General features: G+C 40.2%; 1 protein-coding gene and 1 pseudogene across 3 annotated transcripts in view; both read right to left on the reverse strand.

Annotated features, from left to right (window-relative positions):
• Positions 1-20,721, reverse strand: part of IQUB (IQ motif and ubiquitin domain containing) — a 135,568-nt gene that overhangs the window by 42,525 nt on the left and 72,322 nt on the right. For 2 of the 3 annotated variants that reach the window (XM_077120413.1, XM_077120341.1), the window contains 3 exons: positions 18,496-18,590; positions 17,003-17,099; positions 5,091-5,266 (listed from right to left, as the gene is read on the reverse strand). In XM_077120413.1, the coding sequence (XP_076976528.1) occupies positions 5,091-5,266; positions 17,003-17,099; positions 18,496-18,590 (368 nt within the window). The remainder of the gene's footprint in view (positions 1-5,090; positions 5,267-17,002; positions 17,100-18,495; positions 18,591-20,721) is intronic. The other variant, XM_077120499.1, reaches the window with a different exon arrangement.
• On the reverse strand, positions 13,002-13,976 carry LOC143679424 (SAGA-associated factor 29 pseudogene; annotated as a pseudogene).

The following is a 20,721-nucleotide window of genomic DNA, read 5'->3' on the forward strand; positions in this document are numbered from 1 at the left end:
CCTTTGCTGCGTCCCATAAGTTTTGGTATGTTGTGTTTTCATTTTCATTTGCCTCGAGGTATTTACTAATTTCTCTTGCAATTTCTTCTTTGACCCACTCGTTGTTTAAGAGTGTGTTGTTGAGCCTCCACATATTTGTGAATTTTCTGGCACTCTGCCTATTATTGATTTCCAACTTCATTCCTTTATGATCTGAGAAAGTGTTGTGTATGATTTCAATCTTTTTAAATTTGTTAAGACTTGCTTTGTGACCCAGCATATGGTCTATCTTTGAGAATGATCCATGAGCACTTGAGAAAAAGGTATATCCTGCTGTTGTGGGATGTAATGTCCTATAAATGTCTGTTAAGTCTAGCTCATTTATAGTAATATTCAGATTCTCTATTTCTTTATTGATCCTCTGTCTAGATGATCTGTCCATTGATGAGAGTGGTGAATTGAAGTCTCCAACTATTATAGTATATGTGTCTATTTTCCTTTTCAGTGTTTGCAGTGTATTCCTCATGTATTTTGGGGCATCCTGGTTCGGTGCGTAAATATTGATGATTGTTATGTCTTCTTGTTTAATTGTTCCTTTTATTAGAATATAGTGTCCTTCTTTGTCTCTTTTAACTGTTTTACATTTGAAGTCTAATTTGTTGGATATTAGTATAGCCACTCCTGCTCTTTTCTGGTTGTTATTTGCATGAACTATCTTTTCCCAACCTTTCACTTTCAACCTATGTTTATCTTTGGCTCTAAGATGTGTTTCCTGTAGACAGCATATAGAAGGATCCTGTTTTTTAATCCATTCTGCCAGTCTATGTCTTTTGATTGGGGAATTCAGTCCATTAACATTTAGTGTTATTACTGTTTGGATAATATTTTCCTCTACCATTTTGCCTTTTGTATTATGTATATCATATCTGATTTTCCTTCTTTCTACACTCTTCTCCATACCTCTCTCTTCCATCTTTTCGTATCTGACTCTAGTGCTCCCTTTAGTATTTCTTACAGAGCTGGTCTCTTGGTCACAAATTCTCTCAGTGACTTTTTGTCTGAGAATGTTTTAATTTCTCCCTCATTTTTGAAGGACAATTTTGCTGGATATAGGAGTCTTGGTTGGTAGTTTTTCTCTTTTAGTAATTTAAATATATCGTCCCACTTTCTTCTAGCTTCCATGGTTTCTGCTGAGAAATCTACACATAGTCTTATTGGGTTTCCCTTGTATGTGATGGATTGTTTTTCTCTTGCTGCTTTCAAGATCCTCTCTTTCTCTTTGACCTCTGACATTCTAACTAGTAAGTGTCTTGGAGAACGCCTATTTGGGTCTAATCTCTTTGGGGTGCACTGCACTTCTTGGATCTGTAATTTTAGGTCTTTCATAAGAGTTGGGAAATTTTCAGTGATAATTTCTTCCATTAGTTTTTCTCCTCCTTTTCCCTTCTCTTCTCCTTCTGGGACACCCACAACACGTATATTTGTGCGGTTCATATTGTCCTTGAGTTCCCTGGTACCCTGTTCAAATTTTTCCATTCTTTTCCCGATAGTTTCTGTTTCTTTTTGGAATTCAGTTGTTCCATCCTCCAAATCACTAATTCTATCTTCTGTCTCTTTAAATCTATCATTGTAGGTATCCATTGTTTTTTCCATCTTTTCTACTTTATCCTTCACTTCCATAAGTTCTGTGATTTGTTTTTTCAGTTTTTCTATTTCTTCTTTATGTTCAGCCCATGTCCTCTTCATGTCCTCCCTCAATTTATCGATTTCATTTTTGAAGAGGTTTTCCATTTCTGTTCGTATATTCACCATTAGTTGTCTCAACTCCTGTATCTCATTTGAACTATTGGTTTGTTCCTTTGACTGGGCCATATTTTCAATTTTCTGAGCATGATCCGTTATCTTCTGCTGGTGTCTGGGCATTTAGTCAGATTTCCCTGGGTGTTGGACCCAAGAGGTTGAAAGATTTTTCTGTGAAATCTCTGGGTTCTGTTTTTCTTATCTTGCCCAGTAGGTGGCACTCATGGCACACATTTGTCTGCTGGTCCCACCAGTAAAAGGTGCTGTGGGTCCTTTAACTTTGGAAAACTCTCGCCATGGGGGAGGTTTGCCAGCCAAAGCGGTTTGGAAGAGTGCCAGCTGGCCCGGGGGTCCGAACACGGGGAGGGTTGCCGGCCGCCGCAGCCTGGGAGAGCGCCTGTCCGAATTTCCTAGTCGGCCTGGGGCGCCAAGCGTGGCGGGAGGGTGCCAGCCGCCACGGCCTGGGAGAGTGCACCGTTCCCAGCCGGACCGGGGTGTCACGTGTTTGGAAGGGACCGCCCCAGTCACCGTTCTCCGCGGCCTGGGGATTTCCGATCCAATTCTCTCAGTTGGTCCACGGGGCCACGCGTGGTGGGGGCACCAGCCGCCGCGGCTTGAGGGGACCGCCTGCCCAATTCTGCCAGCTGGCCCGGGAAGGAGGAAGGGAGGGACTCTGGCCGCTTGCTGCCCCGCCCAGGGAAGCCCGCGCCCCTCGGCGATCTCACCGGAGTGGGTTCTCTCAGCCAGTCAGCCGTTCCAGGATGGGGTACGCTGTCTTTTTGATCTCTGTCGTGGCTCCGGGAGCTGTTCTGTATCGTTTCTACTCCCCTAGTAGCTATTCTGGAGGAGGAACTAAGATCCGCGCATCTTACTAAGGCGCCATCTTCTCCGGAAGTCTTCCATTAGTTTGTTTATAATCCATATGTTTTACTCATCTGAGTGGAGTTGCTTCAGTCCACGTTTGGGTTCCCTCTGCTTTACTGGTCCAGAAACTTCACTCGCAGAGCAGTTGTAAGAAATGGAGGTAACTGTGCCCGGGCCTTGGCATTCAGCGGGCCCTCGGGAAACGGCCGCAAGGCTAGGGCTGCTCCAGGAAGCCTGGCATGGGGGCTGCAAAACGTGCAGCGAGCACCGGGGACAATGCCTGGATGGCGCTCGCCGGGCAGCCGGCTCCGGCCACTTCATGAGTCTCCAGGGACACCCGGATGCCCTTGGCAGGAGCCGGCTGAGAGCAGGAGGCGCCTCCCCGCACCTCCCTTGGCCGCAGCTTCCAGCCCGCGAGCCCACACAACTACAATCATTTCTTAACACTCTGTGATAGCATTGTGCTAGGATCTGAAGATACAGAGATAAAAGAGAGCTCTTGCCTTAAGAAGCTCAGACTCTAGGAAGGATTCAGACATGTAAAGAGATACAATAAAAATTGGGCAATGTATACGAAGACAGAAAGAGAGTCTTATGGGAACATATAGAATAGGATAATATAGGAGACTCAAGGGAGCCTTTCTGGGAGAAGAAGCATCTGAGCTTGTTTTGAACCATAAGTAGCTAAGAAAAGGTGTCCCATGTAGTCAGTACTAGGTGAAAAAGCATCGGGAGCACACAGTCTTTATAGGTATAGGTAATTCAGCAAGACAGGAACAGGGTGGATTTAGGGCACAAGGAGAGATGAAATAATGAGGTGAGAAATAAGTGCAAAGAATAGATGGTGAAAAGTCTTGTTCCCTGAGGGCAGTCTGGAGGGGCTGGGCAGTCTGCTTTCTGTGAGATCATTCTAACAATGGTATGGGTGATGGAGGAGGCAACAGAGATGTGGACTGGAGTTTAAAAGCTCAATTTGGAGACATAAAGTAATCCAAATGAGAAGGAAATGCAGATTCAACTAAATCAGTTTCAAGCTCACAAATAGAAGATAAGACAAGGCAAGGCTTGTCCCATGACATCCTCCCACAGAAGTCAGGGAAGCAAGAAGGAAGAGGTACCCCATAGGAGCTCACAGAGGCCTACCATGGTCTCATGTTCTGGGAGGATTACAAGGGATCCTGCAAGACTCAAATTATTGCAATTTAATAAGCCTTTGACTCTATGGCCTATTTGGATACAATTAAGATCCTCCTCGAGGACCATGGCATAATCATTTCCCTACAAGCAGTGGTAATGGGTTCAGAAGGGAAGAAAAATTAAAGTGCTATTAAAGTAACAGAACAGGTTGGTGACTAGATGGGGATGCCAAGAATAACATGCAGGCTTCTGTCTAGTACAACTAAGTAAATGATGACATATGCAGAAAGATAGGATATGTAAATACCACAGAAAAGAACCCACTTGGGAGTTTGGGAAATGGAGGGAGGAGTAAGGACTGAGGAAATGATGATGCACCTTGAGGAGTCCTCTTGGAATATCCAAAGAGCAATGCCTGAAGGCAATTGGAATATGATCTGTAAGCTCCTAAGAAAGGTGTGATATGGAAATGTAGGGAGTGCCAGGATGCAAGTGGGAGTTACAGCAACGGGACAAATTGAGATCAAATAGGAGACTGTAAGAAGAGAGGGCATTTACTGTATCAAAAACTATGTTTTTTTCAAAAATGAATTATTTCAATCAGAATCACAAAACTAGAATCGTTACAGGCTAGTATCTTGGAGAATCACCTCACTTTTCTTCTTTTTTCCTGGATTGGCTTTTAATTGTTTGGAAAGCTCTGCTTTATAAAAGGATATTGGTCACTATGGAAACAGGGCTATTCAATATCAAATAGGCAGTTTCACCACAAAAAAGGTAATTGCTTCAGTTTTTCACTTAATTGCATGTTTTCATGGTTTTCAATAATCATATATCATTTCAGTTGGAAAATTCCTGTCAGTTAATGACCTGGTAAACAAAGGCAAAAAGATTGCTCTATAGCTAATTTCCCCAGGTTGCTTACTATTATGGCAACCTGGATCCAGAAATTTTCTGACTTCAATACTCTGCATTTTCTCAGGGTATGCTAATTGTCCAATTTCTTTAGCCTGCCCAAGTCTAAATGAACAGAGTCACAAAGAATGTGTCTCCATCTTTTCTTTTATGGCCACATTTCTTTACTTAAGAACATGTTAATTTTATTTTACTTGTCAATCCTCATTCTAGACTGCAGTTAAAATCTAAAACTATGTCAAAAGATAGGAGATGAAAATGTAGAATTTAAAGAAATAAGTCACCAAATTGCTAAACAAAGTTCATGCAAATTCTTATGTCAGTCTCCTCTTTAGTTCGTTATTCTATATTTTTAAATTCAGGATACATTCATATTTAAATATGAATTCACTAACCTTATCCAAAAAAGCTTGTATTGATGCGTCTTGGTTCTCCACATCAGCAATGTATCTATGTCTCCCAATGGAAGCAATTATCTGGGTCTCTTTCTCTAGAAGTTCACACAAAGCAGCTTTCCTTTCAGCTCCAGTGAAAGATTGGTTGATACGTGTAAGTTCTTCTTGCCGCCACACTAGAGAAATAACATGAAAGAGTCTTGAGTTTTTAGAATCCCACATCTTTACAGAGCATTTTTTTTATAATCACATCCTGAAAAGGATATTTTTGTATAGTTTTAAAGGAAATTATACATGAATAGAATCATTCATATTATACATATGATTGATGAAAAAAAATAGGATGAAATGGAAACTGAGAGATGTAAAGCAATAAAAGTAGAGTTAAACAAACAAAAGCCAAAAGAAATCAGTACGGATAAGGTCAAATTATGACCCCAAGTAGTCATGCTCACTTTCCTAGCCAATCACCATTGGAAGGACCAGGGCCTTAGAAAGGAAAAATATGGCTTAGATTTTGTAGCAGCCATGAAAATGTACTGCTCAAATCTCCTTTCAGGAGAGAACCTGTTGTGGACTGTGGCTAGCCAACAGTTCCAGCTGCAGCACTTCAGATCTGCTGCAATGGTGGGGCAGAGGCCATATTCCATCCAGGAAGATCCCAGCCAATGACTAAGAACAATGAGGGTCCAGGCCTAGCTGTGTATGACCACCAGTGGACTCTTCTGTGGTCAACTGTTGCACCAGAGTCATCCTTCAGACTGGATGATAATCTCTCAGAGCTTGATCAGTTTTGAGGTTCTCAATTTTCAAACCTCCTTCTTTCCCTCTCTCAAATTTCATAGGCGTTATACCTTGTTTCCGTTTGCTAAAGCTTCGAGAATGAAATATGCCAGAAATAGATAGATTTTTATAAAGGGGACTTATTAGGCTACAAATTTATTGTTCTAAGCCAATCTAAATGTCCAAATTAAGGCATCAAGAGGATACCTTCACTCAAGAAAGGTTGACAATGTCCAGGGTTTCTCTATCACATGGTATGCCAGCTTGAAAGGATTATGTGCCCTAGAAAAGCCACGTTTTAATTCTGACCCTTCTTGTGGAGGCAGCTGTGTCTTAATCCCAATTCAGTACTGTGCGTTGGGAACTTGATTAGATTATCTCCACAGAGCTGTAACCCACCCAACTGTGAGTGGTAACTTTTGATTAGATGATTTTCATGGAGGTGTATCTCTACCCATTGAAAGTGGTGTTGCTTACTGGAGCCCTTTAAGAGGAAACCATTTTGGAAAAACCTGGAGAGCCACGGAAGCAACAGAGCCCACACAGCCAGAGACCTTTGGAAATGAAGAAGGAAAACACCCCCAGGGGAGCTTCATGAAACAAGAAGTGAGAGAAAGCTAGCAGACATCACCATGTTCACCATGTGCCTTTCCAATTGAGAGAGAAACCCTAAACTTATTGGCCTTTCTTGAGTGAAGGTAATCTCTTACTGGTGCCCTAATTCTGACATTTTTATAGATTTGCTTTAATTGGGACATTTTCATGGACTTAAAACTGTAAACTTGCAACTTAATAAATTTTCCCTTTTAAAAGCCATTGCTTCTGGTATATCACATTCTGGCAGCTTGCAAACTAGAACACATGGGGAGACACATAGCAATATCTGTGGGGCCTTCTCTCCTGGGTTGATTCTCAAAATGGTTCTCTCAGCTCTTGTGGGTCCTTCTGGCCTCTCCTAGGGCATCTTCCTTCTCTAAGCCTCTGTGAGTCCTCTCTTAGCTTCTCTGGGGCAAAAACTCTGGATCTCAGCTTTTAGCTTAGCATCTCCAAGAGCAATTTCTGCCTCCAAGGATCTGTGCTTTCTCCAAAATATCTTCTTTTTAAAGGACTCCAGTAAATGGACTAAGACCCAATTCAAATGGGCGGGATCACATCTCCACGGAAATAACTTAATCAAAAAGTCCCACCCATATTTTGTAGGCCTGCCCCCACAAAATATTGGATTAAAAGAGCAGGTTTTTCTAGGGTACGTAACAGTTTCAAACTAGCATACACCTCATCTCAATCTGAGGACTTTCTATTTCTACTCCTGCTCCTTCTCCCCCTTTATGTTTTACTTCAAACTCCATCTTGGTGTCTGCTTCCTAGAGCACCCAAATTGACTCAGTTTTACTCAGTCAACTCAGTAGAATTGTTGACTTCAATTGCTTCCTTCATTTACCAACACTTAGGTACCATTTTCTGTTCCTTTACAAAATCCTAAATTATGTCAACAAAAGTTATAGAGTGATGGCATTTTCTCAAGCCAATGCATTATGTAATAATAATAATAATAATAATAATAATAATAATAATAATTGAAATATTTTAAAGAGTTGGATGCTATCAATAAAGAAGTTGCATAAAATATATCCTAAATCAAGCCATAAAATGCCAGAAAAATGTATATTAAGCTCATTTTATCCAAATAGCAACACTGTTTATTGTGATAGAATGGATTATGTACCCCAAAGAAAGATATGTTATAACTCCTAATGCATGTTCCTATGGGTGTGAACTCATGTAATAGGGCCTTTAGAAGATATTATTTTTAGTTAACATATGTTCCAACTGACTTAGGGTGGGCCTTAATTGGTATTACTAGAGTCATTTATGAGCAGAAAAAACCAGCTATAGAAGCCCACACAGGAAGGAGTGTGACATCAGTAGAAACTAGAAGAGTAGACACAAAGAGAGATAGATTGCCATGCAATGGGAGGTATAGAGGCAAACCAAAGAACCCCACGAATTGTGGCACGCCAGTGCCAGCATGCTACAAACATTGGCGAAAAAGCATAACTTTACTTATGCCTTGATTTTGGACTTCCAGCCTCCAAAACCATTAGACAACAAATGCTGTTTGTGGAAGCCAACACACTGTGGACTATCTGTCATAGCAGCCTGGAAAACCAAGGCATTTACATTGACAGAAACCTAGAGTTAGAAAGAACCTTAGAAATTAAATTAATCAATCCCCCATTTAAAGCAGTACCCTCCTATCTACAGCCTGGGCAGGTTTAATTTGCCTACTCTGGACCTAGTACTAGCCTGGGAAGTAGCACAGAGTCAGTCTATTCATTGGCCGCATGGCATCCCTTTGAATATCTGAAGATAGCTATCACAACTCACTTACGTTTTTTCTTCTCTAGACATAAACATGTCTGCTTCTTAAATTGTATATCATTTGACATCATTTCCTGTCCCATCCATGTCAGTGTCCCCTGCTTTATCATGGGTATCTGTGCTGGTTTGAAAGTATTCTGTACAGAAAAGCCATCTCCTTTAATCCTGATTCAATATTTGTTTTAGTTTATAAAAGTTGCTAGAATGCACTATAACAGAAACAGAATGGCTTTTGAAAAGGGGAATTTATTAAGTTGCAAGTTTACAGATCTAAGGCTATGAAAATGTCTGAACTAAAGCATCCAGGGAAAGATACCTTGATTCAAGAAAGGCCAATGGGTCTAGAACACCTCTGTCAGCTGGAAAGGCACATGGTGATGTCTGCTAGCTTTCACTTCTTATTTCATAAGGCTTCCCTGGGGGTGTGTTTCCTTATGCACTCCAAAAATCTCTGGCTGTGTGGCTCTGTCACTTCTAAAGATTTTTCCAAAATGGTTCCTTCTTAAAGGACTCCTATAAGTAACCTCACCTTGAATGGGTGAAGACACATCTCCATGGAAACTATCTAATCAAAAGTTACCACCCACAATTGGGTGGGTCACATTTCCATAGAAACAATCAAAAAGAGCCTACCCAGCAACACTGAATGAGGACTAAAGAAATGGCTCTCCCCATAAGACTGATCAAGATTAAATATGGCTTTTCTGGGGTACATTATAGTTTCAAACCAGCACAATATTATAGGATGGAAACTTTTGATTAGATTGTTCCATGGAGACTATCCCACTCAATTGTGTGTGTGTGTGTGTGTGTGTGTGTGTGTGTGTGTGGCCTTTTGATTATTTTGATTAGATTACTCCATGGAGATGTGACCTGCCCAATTATGGGTGTGGCTTTTTGATTTAGGAGATATAATTCCACCCATTCAAGGTGGGTCTCAATTAGTTTACTGGAGTGCTTTAAAAGGGGAGATATTTTAGAGAAAACACAGTTGCTTCAGAGCCAACAGAGATGAAGACATTTGGAGATGCTTGGAGTGCCAACAGAGAGCAGTGCCTAGACATGGACATTTGGGGATGCAGAGCCCAGCAGATGTTGCCATGTGCCTTCCTATGAAATGCTAAGCAAGCCAGAACCCAGAGGAGCTAAATGAAGGCCCACAGACATTCAGAGAGGAAACCAAAGGCATCAGAAGATGGAAGTAATGGAGCCAGGAACAAGGATCAGCAGACACCAGCCATGTACCTTCCCATGTGACAGACATTGGCTTTTCTTGAATCAAGGTATCTTTCACTGGGTGCCTCAGTTTGGACATACTTTGGCCTTAGAACTGTAAACTTGTAATTTAATAAATTCTCTTTTTAAAAGCCATTCCATTTCTGGTATATTGCATTCTGGCAGCACTAGCAAACTAATATAGTATCTCTTAACATATAGCATAACAAATGTTTGATAAGATGGAGGCTTGTACATGGTCTATATAGGAAAAAAAGCAGTCTTCTAGGGAAGATGGCAGAGTAGGGAGCTCCAGGACTCAGTCCTCCAACCAAAACAACTTTTAAATAGACAGGAACAGTGAGCAATAATGAGAGCAGGCAGGAATAATAAGAATTAACTACTTTGGAACTCCAGAGGCCAGAAGAATATTGTACAATATCCAGGGAACAGTGTGAGGAAAAGACTGAAAATTATCATAAAGAACTGTAAATTGGTCTCTTTGCGCACAGCTACTGGCTCCCATCCCCCATCTTCATAGAAAGCTGCCAGGGAGTCCAGTCCATGTCTAGCTACTGGTGACAGAAAGGGACATGAAAATACCCTTCCTCAAGAATGGGAATGGGCATGGCCAATCAATGACCATAGCTTTTGATTAGCAAATGCAGATTGCTGGGTCCCTGCTCTGAGGGCAACTATTGCTTCAATCTTTCCTAGACAAAGGTAGAGGCAATGAAAATTTAAAGACACCATGCCTCTTTAGGGCCGCAGGAGACAGCTAGCTGAAGTGCTGCATTGCTGGGCAGGCCAGGAAAGCTCAGCTTTGGGAAGCTGTTAGAAAAACTTTTGGAGCCCTTCTTGGTTGCCTCCATAGGGCACTTTAGAGCTAGTCTGTACCCCCTTTGTGGGTCCCTGCCCCAGTTTTGGTTGGGAAAGTCTGACTTGGGAAAGTCTTCTACAAGGTGTCCCTCCTCCCTTCAGGCAAAAACAGCATAAGCCAATGAAAGGAGTATAAAAAAAAAAAAAAAAAAACTATAGAGGTGGACAGTCTGGGACAAAAGCTTGTCAGTGTCAAATACCCAGCAGAAAGAGGTCTGTCTCCTGGGAAACAGAAGACAAATTCCTAAACAACTAAAAAGCAAAAGCCCTGGATGAGATAGATGCCCAGAAAGACAGGGAAAAATTTGCACTGCATTTTCCTGGCAGACCTTCAAAATAGAAGAGCTAAAGCTCGGAAAACCCTTGGTCTTATCATCACCTTGCTACAAAAACAAGAAAAAGACATCCCAGGGAGTAAATTCTAGAGTTAACATTTTAAAGTATTAAAATATACAGTATGCAACAAAAGAGTACAAGACAAACATAAGGTGCAGGAAATGAGGGCCCATCCAAAAGAGGAAGATCAATTTCAAGAAAACTCCAGTGTAGAAGAGGAGAATGCGGATACACTGAACAAGGCCTTTTTTAAAAATGATCTTAAAAACATCTGAGATGAAATAAAGTACAGAGAAAGAACTAAAGGATATCAAAAAAAAAGACAGGATATCGGGAAAGAAACAGAAATTTTTAAAAGGAACCATACAGAACTACTGGAGTTGAAGACCACAATAACTGAAATGAAAAATGCCCAGGAGGATTTCAAGAGCATATTAGAGCTGGCAGAAGAATCAGTGAATGTGAAGACAAGACACTTGAAATGAGTCAGGCTAAGGAGTAGAAAGGAAAAAGGAATATTAAAAGTGAGACTAGTCCAAGACATGGATTCGGCACAACTAGGCATGCCAATATATGAATTATGGGAGTCCCAGAAGAAGAAGAGAGAAAGGAGCAGAAGGAATAGTCAAAGAAATCATGACAAAGAACTTCCCAAACTTAGCAAAAGACATGAATATGCCCATCCAAGAAGCTCAGAGAACACCAAACAGGATAAACATGAAGAAAAATATACCCCATTATATTAACTACACTATCAAATGTAAATGGTAGGGAGAGAGTTCCGGAAGTTGCAAGACAAAAGCAACGTGTTAAGTAAGGGAGTCCCAATTAGACTGAGAGCCAATTTCTCATCAGAAACCATGAAAGTCAGAAAGCAGTGTGTTGAAATACTTAAAAGTGCTGAAGGAAAATTGCCCACCAAGAATTTTATATTCAGAGAGCCTCTCTTTCAGAAATGAGGGGGAGCTCAAGACAGTCTCTGATAGACAAAAACTGAGTTCATCACCACTAGAACTGTCCTACAAGCAATGCTAAAGGAAGGTCCTCAGACTGAAAGGAAAGGACACTAGATACTTTCAAATAGTATAAGGAAATAAAGACCTGTGGAAAAGGTAACCATTTGGATAATTATAAATATCAGTATTATGGTATTGTATTGTTTGGTATGTAAGTCCACTTCTTATTCCCTATAGTTGCTAAAATGGAAACACATGAAAAACAATTCTAAATCTAGGTTTTCTCTTAGACATACAATATACAAAGATCAAAATTCCAACAACCTTCCTTACAGAAATGGAAAAACCAATCATTAAAATCATATGGAAGGGCAAGGGGCCATAAATAGCTAAAACCATCCTGAAAAAGAATGAAGCGGGAAGACTCACACTTCCTGATTTCAAAACTTAATACAAACCCACGGTAATCAAAAGAGCATGGTACTGGAACAAGGACATATAGACCAGTGGAACAGAACTGAGAGCTCAGAAACCAACCACACATTTATGGCCAACTGATATTTGAAAAGGTAGCAAAGATCACTCATTTGGGAAAGAAATCTCTTCAGTAAATGTTACTAGGAAAACTGGCTCTCCATTTGCAAAATAAAGAAGATCTGTACCTCACATCTTATTTAAAAATCAACACCAAATCCATCAAAACCTTAATATAAGAGCTGAAATTATCAAATCCTAAAGAAAATATAGGGAAGCATCTTCAGAACCATGTGTTAGACAATGTCAAAATTTCAAAAAGGTAAATTTTGAGGCATTTTTGCAAAAATAAGTTTAAAACTCAAATCAGGTACCACTGAACAGTGGGGGGTACCAGTGAAAACTGTAATGTTTATGACTGTCATCCACAAACCTTCTCTGGAAAATCAAGGTTTCTGGATACTTAACCCATTCTCCATGATTTCCTAAAGATTACAGAGTGGTTTTGAAAATTACTTTGGTATTCTTGGCTAAGAAACTGAATTCACTTAAGCCATGATTATTCTATGCTCTTCACAGATTATGAAAGCAAAAGAGAGGTTGAAACACTTATCTGTTCATTATTCAGAACAAATACTCCAAAAATTCATTTTAGTGTTTAACATTTATCATAAGCCTCAGTTCATTTAATTCTATTCCCAAAAAATACATAGGTACCACCTTCATACTCATCCTTGGTTATTGTGCCTCTCCCATGTATTGAAATTGCTTTCAATTTTTTTTTTTGGGGGGGGGGCAAGGGGCAAGGGAGGAAAGAATATTTATTTTATCTCAGAACATCTTTTGTTGCTTTCCCCCCAGAGGGTGGCAGGAGACAGTGAGTCTGTTAGCCTGTTTCACTTTTTTTGGGCTTCTTACAGGCCACCACGTACTGCTGGGCCACATTGAGGGGAGGAGAAGGGAGTAGCCATCTGCATAAGAGGTGCTTTCAGTCAGGACCAAATAATCATCCTGGGGCCATTGTGGGGATGTACGGATCAGGGCACAGTAGAAGCAGTGGTCTGGGGAATACAAGGCCAGAACAAGCTGCTCTTCCTGGGAGAGAGCTTTGGGGTCTGTCTCAGGGTTGCCCTTGCACTGGGGTAGGGGGATGATGTACCATAGGCTCAGGGTGTGTCTCTCTTTGCTTTCTTTGTCAATGTCATCTACTTCATATTTGATGTTGGCATGGCTATAACTAACCACCTTGACTAGGATCCACTGCTCATCCCAATCCATGGTGTTTACCTGGGCAGCCACTTTGTCTCCAGGTTTGGCCACACAGCCCCTGAGGCTGAAATGGCCCCACAGAGGGGTGGGGGCTTGTCACTGGGCTTCCTGATCCTCAGGGGCAGGGGCATGGCTGACTGCTGCAGCCAGGTCATCAGCACCCCTCTGTGCGTGGTCTTCCAGGGAATGGGGACCTCCGAGGCACTGGCCTGCAATCTTGCCTGCAATCTTTTCTGCAATCTGCCTCTCTGCCAACAGAGACTTGATTTCAGCAATCTTATCTAGGGCTTTCTGGAGGATACTGCATTCAGCCTTTGCATCAGCCTTGGTGGTCATATAGAGGCCACGCAGTTTTCTCCAGTAACAGGGAGAGATCTTGTTCTCTGTCTGCATTCTCTCATGGGTCATCTGGATATTCACCAAGTTGCATTCACTCCAAGAACATTCTTCCTGGGTTTGTTGATCAGCTGATGGAGCTCTGTGAGAAGTTCGGCAGTGTGGGAGTCAGCACACACAAGGGCCATGGTATATGAAGGGCACCAACGCCATTCTCTTTTTCTAGGTATCAGCTCCTCTCCAGTTACTGCCTGCCTTTAGTTGTTTGCCAATACTTTCAGATAGGACCTTGGTTTTAAATTTGCAGAATATCTTCTGCATTGAGCTGGATGTTCATGAATTTCTCCCCATGGACAGCAGTTCTGTCTTCCACCTAAACAGGATTCCACAGCTTCAGCTTCATTTAAAATACCTTCACCCCAGAACACATCAGAATATACTACTACTCTGCCCTCATACTTCACACTTTCTTACAGAAGTCTCACCCTCTTCTTCCTTCACATGAACTATGGTTTTAAGGTATGGCTGGACTTTGACTTAGCCTGCTCTTTTTCCTGAAAGCTGCTGTGAAAAAAAAATCTTTGACCATACTATTCATTTCATCTCTTGTTTTCTTCCCAATTCCTAGTTCACTCTTTTCTAATTAAAAGAGTCAAGAAAAATAGTGACAAACAACACCATGTAATGTTTACTCAATGACACGCTCTGTCCCCAGTGCTTCATGCATATTAAATAATTTAAATCTCCTGACAGACCAATGAAGTGGGCACTATTATGATCCTCCATCTACAGAAGAAGAAAAAAACTAAGAAAAAGAGAGTGTAACTTGTGAAAGATTATGCATCAAATAAGTAATGAGTCACATCTCAAACTCTGGCAGTCCAGCTCCCAAGTCCATGCTCTAACCATTACTATCACACCTCTCAAACACCATGACCATCCTTACTATTGTAAGCAATTCTTCTTAGTGTGGACTTATCAGTTGGTTTACCAATTGAACTAGTCAGGGTTCTCTAGAAAAACAGAACCAACAGGAGATATCTGTAATTATGAGATTTATAAAACTGACTCACATAACCGTGGGGACACAAGAATCCAAAATCCATAGGGAGGGCTGTGAGGCTAGCAACCTGATGAAGGGTCTCAACAACCTCCACAGGAGAGGCTTACTATCTGGAGAAACAGTGAAAAATTATCTCTTTTCTTCAGAAGTCTTCAATTTAGAAGAATCCAGCTGATTGGATTCTCATGTTTGAAAAGCTTTCTGGTTTACCAACCATCCATGAAGCATCCTTGCAGTCATGGTTGTTACGCCAGTGCTTGCCTGACCAGACAACTGGGCACCATCACCCAGCCAAGGTGAAACTTGAACCCAACCATCAAAGTTCACCCCTTGTCAATTTGGCAGCTATACACTTCCCATTAAACCATGCTGAATTTCTAAATAGAGCACAATAACAGACACATGTTGTGCCTAACAATACTCAACTGTCCTGCATACAACCAGAAATGGACTAAATCTCTCCAGAATAGGGTATAAGTCGTTAGGTAATATACGCTATTATACTTGATATATACAATTTAAATACTATAATATGAACAAATATAACTTATGGCATATGATAAGAAAGCAAGATATTTGCTTTATGTACAAATACAAACACACTCATAACAAAACAGGAAGAAAAAATTCATACCATCACAGTCTGCATTTCTGTAACTGGTAACATGGTCATAGTTCATATTTATCACTACTTTCTTCCATATTCATTCCATGTTCTCTTTACCCTCAGCAAGCACTTCAGTTGGCCATGGTTCTTTGCCTGCTGGGGTGACTCACACCTTCATTTCTGAAGGTTCTGGGCCATTGATATTTCTGCTTTGATTGGGTTGTTGCAGTTTTCCATTGGCTTTAATCACAGGGAGTGTTAGTACTGAAACACCCTCAGGGATCTCCTATACTCCAGGAAAACTCTTCTTTACCTCCATTGTACAGTTACAGTCATATTTCCCCTCAGGATCAATCACACCAAATAGTATAGTAATCCCCTTCCTTGCCGATTGATTCATAAGCATGAGAAGCATGAGAAGCCCAAAGTGGCAAGGTGGAAACTTCCAGCTCAATGGAATCATTATTGTGTCTCCTAGTAGGAGCACTAAGATCTTAACTATGCAAGGCTTAAGTTTTCAGGGACAGGAAGCAAAAATCTTTCTAGCAGAAAACTAGGGGTGATAGTGAATGGTGTCACTCTCACTTCTACCTCTTGATTCCTGGACCCATGAATCCTGACTATGGGAGAAACAGCACCATAAAATGGGCACTGATTGAGAGCATATACAACCCTGCAAGTTATTGCCAACTAGTCGGCATCATAACTGGGTCTTCAAAAGGCCATTCCACCATTCTATCAACCCAGCTGCCTCTGGATGATGGAGAACATGGTAAGACCAGAGAATTCTGTGAGCATGTACCCATTTCTGCACTTCATTTGCTGAAGTGCATTCCCTGACCAGAAACAATGCTGTGTGGAACACCATAATGATGGATAAGGCATTCCATAAATCCACAAATGGTAGTTTTGACAGAAACTATAAATGCAGGGAAGGCAAACCTATATCCAGAGTATGTGTTTATCCCAATTAGAAGAAATTGCTGCCCCTACCATGATGGAAGTGGTACAATGTAATCAACCTTTCACCAGAGAACAAGCTGATCACCTCGGGGAACGGTGCCATATTGGGGTCTAAGTGTGGGTCTCTACTGCCAGCAGACTGAGAACTCAGCAGTGGTCATAGCCATGTCAGCCTTGGTGAGTGGAAGTCCATGTTGCTGAGTTCAAGCATAGCTTCCATCTCTACCATCATGCCCACTTTGTTTATGAGCTCATTGGGCAATGACAGAAATAGCTGGGGAAAGTGGGTGATTTGCATCCACAGAACAGGTCATCTTATCCACTTGATTATTAAAACCTTCCTCTGCTGAAGTCACCCTCCAGTGAGCATTCACATGGGACACAAATATCTTCGTGTTTTTTGCCCACTCAGGTCTACCCACATGCCTCTTCCCTAGACTTCTTTGTGGCCAATTTTCCAATCATGCTACTTCCAAATCTCTGACCATCCAGCCAAACCATTCACAACAGCCCAGGAGTCATTATACAAATGTACCTTTGGCCAGTTCTCCTTCCAAAGAAAATGAACAATCAAGTGCACTGCTCAAAGTCCTGCCCACTGGAAGGATTTTCCCTCACTACTGACCTTCAAGGACATCCCAGGTGGTACCTGCATATCCTGAAGAACCATCTGTAAACCAGACTTGTGTTTTCTCTTCGTCAGTCAACTGATTGTAAGGAATGCAACAAGAGACCATAGCTTTGGGCTGGGAAAGAAATGTAATGTCTCAGGAGTATAGGCCATGGCATTTGGACCAGTTCCTCATGTAACTTACTTGTGTCTTCAGGACCTGCTTGCACCCTATCTCTTGTACACCATTTCTATTTATGATGTGGTGATACTGTGCATGCTCAACTTTATGATTTGGTAGTTCAGACAACACCTGGTTCATGATAGGCAGCTCAGGTCTAATAGTAACTTGATGGCCCATGGTTAAGTGTTCAGTCTCTACTAAGACCCAGTAGCAGGCCAAAAACTATTTTTCAAAAGAGAGTAGTTATCTGCACAGATTGGTAAGGCTTTACTCCAAAACTCTAAGGGTCTGTGTTGTGATTCTCCTACAAGAACCTGTCAAGGTGGCAGACAGCAACTTTATTTGCCACTGACACTTTCAGCACCATTGGATCTGCTGATCCCAAGTGGCAGAGCAGCTTGCACAGCAGCCTGGGCATGTCGTAGAGCCTCCTCTTATTCTGGTCCACACTTAAAACTGCTTGCCTGACCAGAAAACTGGGCACCATCACCTGGTGAACCATCTCACCACTGGAGAACCACATTTACTTAACTAGGTATCTGAATCTTTCCCTTTACGTAGAGATAGTTTATCATTATATTGTCAGAATGATGAAGTTTATGAGTCTCATAAACTGCATTCTAGCCATAGAACCAAATCTAATTTTTCTCTGAATGTTAAAAGATATGATTCCCTAATTTGGTTGTCAAAAACTTTAACATAACTGTTGACTACCTGTCAAAATCCTATCACTTCTTTGCTAATTCAAAACACCTAACAACCATTTTTTTGGCAATTATTATGTGAAAGGAACTCTGTAAAGCTCTATGCAAGATACAAAAATGAAAAGACAGAATCTCTTCTTGAATGAACAACATATTTCCATACCTCTCCCTGATTAGGTAGACTGAAGAATCCTTTCACAAAGGCAGAATTTCTGTCTCTCTTTCCCTTTACTTTCACATGAAATTCTGACTTACATCTTTCCACCATTAGTGTTACTCATTTGGGGAGATCTGTTCTTGATATAGATGTAGAATTACTTGTCTTTCTCTTCTATTAGACATGATTCAATCAAGTAAAATATACTCTCCCAGTTATATTCCAGATATGATTACTTTCTCATCAAGTTGCAGGGATATTTCAAAATACATTACATTTAAATATAATTTATATAAATAAAAATTATATTTGCCTAATATTAAAATTCAGGTTTACTTTACCACCAGTTTCTGTGCATTGGAATATAAATATCAGAAGCCATGTCATTACTGACTGTCCTCTGGTGTAACCTGCCTTTCATGATATCTAGTTTCAACAGTTTTATCAGAGTGTTTCCTCCTACTCTCAAATTTCAATTTAAAATCACCTTGATCAGGTTAAGGACTTGCCAGTCACGTTTGTTATAAGAATCCACTCTGTCCTCTGCCAGGAACACATTTTTCAGATACTGTACAGTTTGGTCTGCCAGCAAGAGAATTTGTAAATTTAAGAGCTAAATTATGTTCAGGAAAAGGATTGTAAATTTAAGAGCTAAATTATACTATGAGAGTCCAGGAAATCCATGATTGATAAGTTTATCATTTAAGAGAATTTTTACCAACCAAAAGAACACTTTTTACAATGATAAAAATTCATATACCAAAATAGAAAGAAAAATTATTTGCTTGTGGAAATAATAACTATAAATATTTACCTCATGGGGTTACACAGATGTTCCAAAAAGCAAATAAAAATGAATGATAGTTAGCTTATTTTACCGCTCAGATTTACATTAGAAACCTTTGGAACCTGTAATAAATTTAGGCCACTAGGATATTATTTAAGGTATTCTGGTATCTTCAAAGAGCAATATACTACTCTCCTGGGTTAATTCTTAAATTTTGGGTGAATCTGGAGATAAATATTTTGATAGTTTGGAATTGTATATATCCCAGAAAAAAAACTTGATCTTCAATTTGATCCATTCCTATGAGCGTTAACCGGTTGTAAATAAGACCTTCTTTTTACACACCTCATTCAGCCTGAGTCTTAGTGCTATTACTGGAATCCTTTATAAAGGGAATGAATCCAGAGGGGCAGAAAGGTAAAGGAGCAAGAAACTGAAATCAACTGAATCTGGAAGAGAAGGGAGAGACCAGCAGACACCACCATGTGCCCTGCCATGTGGCAGAGGAGCCAAGGATCGCCAGCAGCCGGTCTTCAAGAAGAAAGCATTGCCTTGATGACACTTTAATTTGGACTTTCTTTTAACCTTAAAACCATCAACTAACAAACTCCCAGTTTGTAGCCAACCCATTTCATGATATTTGCTGGAGCAACCTAGAAAACTAAAACATACATATACTTAAGTATGTATTCAAATGCATTCATATTCATATATATGTATATATATATAAAGTATATATGTAATATCTTTGAGTTCTTCTTCAGGTTTTTTTCCTGGAAATATGGTTAGATATAGATTTTGTATTTTTGGTGGGTCATAGTATGACTTTTAGAAAGAAAACAATCCAGTGAAACTTATTAGAATTGAAAATATTAGACCTAATTCTAGGACAATTCTCCATTAGATGGAACAACGTCCTGTAAATCTACAGTAAAGGATGGAAAATGGCAGCAAAAAAATTACCATGTCCCACATACAAATAAGGAATAAAAAAACAGAGGATATAGGAGATAGGGCACCAATTTTACATCCAATGTGACAGTTTCTAGGCCTATACAGAGAAGACATTACTGAGAAAGAGAGGTTCTGCCTTCTTCCATAAAATATATGTTCCCCAGGAATGATAATAAAATCAAAAAATATATATTTAAGTTGCCAATAACCACCACATATTTTTAAGCAAAAAAAAAATGTTAAAGGAATCAATTTACTTTGAAGAGTAAATTCATTCTTTAACTTCTCACCTTTGACAAATCATCTAATTTCCAGGGTCTGAAATCATCATTTCTAAAATGAAATGACAAGACTAGTATTTAAAGTCCATAAAAGTTTAAAATTTCTGAGATCGAAAATTGCAACTCACAAGCAAGAAATAGCAGAACGTATAATATTTTGTCTACCACTGGCAGTCTCTATGCATTTGCATTTTTAAATTGTAATCACAGAGTAGAAACCTAACTAGTGATAATCAAAGAAGGCTCAGAGGAAAAGTGCAGCCTGAAGACACCCAGCAAAAATAAATGGGGACCATTTTACAATTAATATCTACCATTATTGAATACTTACTATATATAAGATACTATGCTAAATGCTTTACAGATATTCCCTAATTTATTAGTTTTATGAACCTCCTAGAATTACACTATGATCCTAAGGAGGTGGAAAGTCACTAACAAAGAGAAGTACATATTCTGTCAGGATCCCTGGACATTGGAGTAAGTCTTAGGATGTTTCAAAGTGCCTTGATTGTGTGTAGGTATCAAGTTTATATATAATGTTCGGTCTGACCAAATGTCCTTACAAGGTTGGTGAAGTAATTTGGAAAGTTCTCCTGGATCAACCCTGCCTAGGGATGACCAAAATATTAAAAGTTCTGTTACAAAGACTGATGGGAGCTTAAGTCCTTTCTTCATATAACAGGAGAGC

Source organism: Tamandua tetradactyla, chromosome 1, assembly GCF_023851605.1.
Source record: "Tamandua tetradactyla isolate mTamTet1 chromosome 1, mTamTet1.pri, whole genome shotgun sequence".
NCBI lineage: Eukaryota > Metazoa > Chordata > Mammalia > Pilosa > Myrmecophagidae > Tamandua > Tamandua tetradactyla.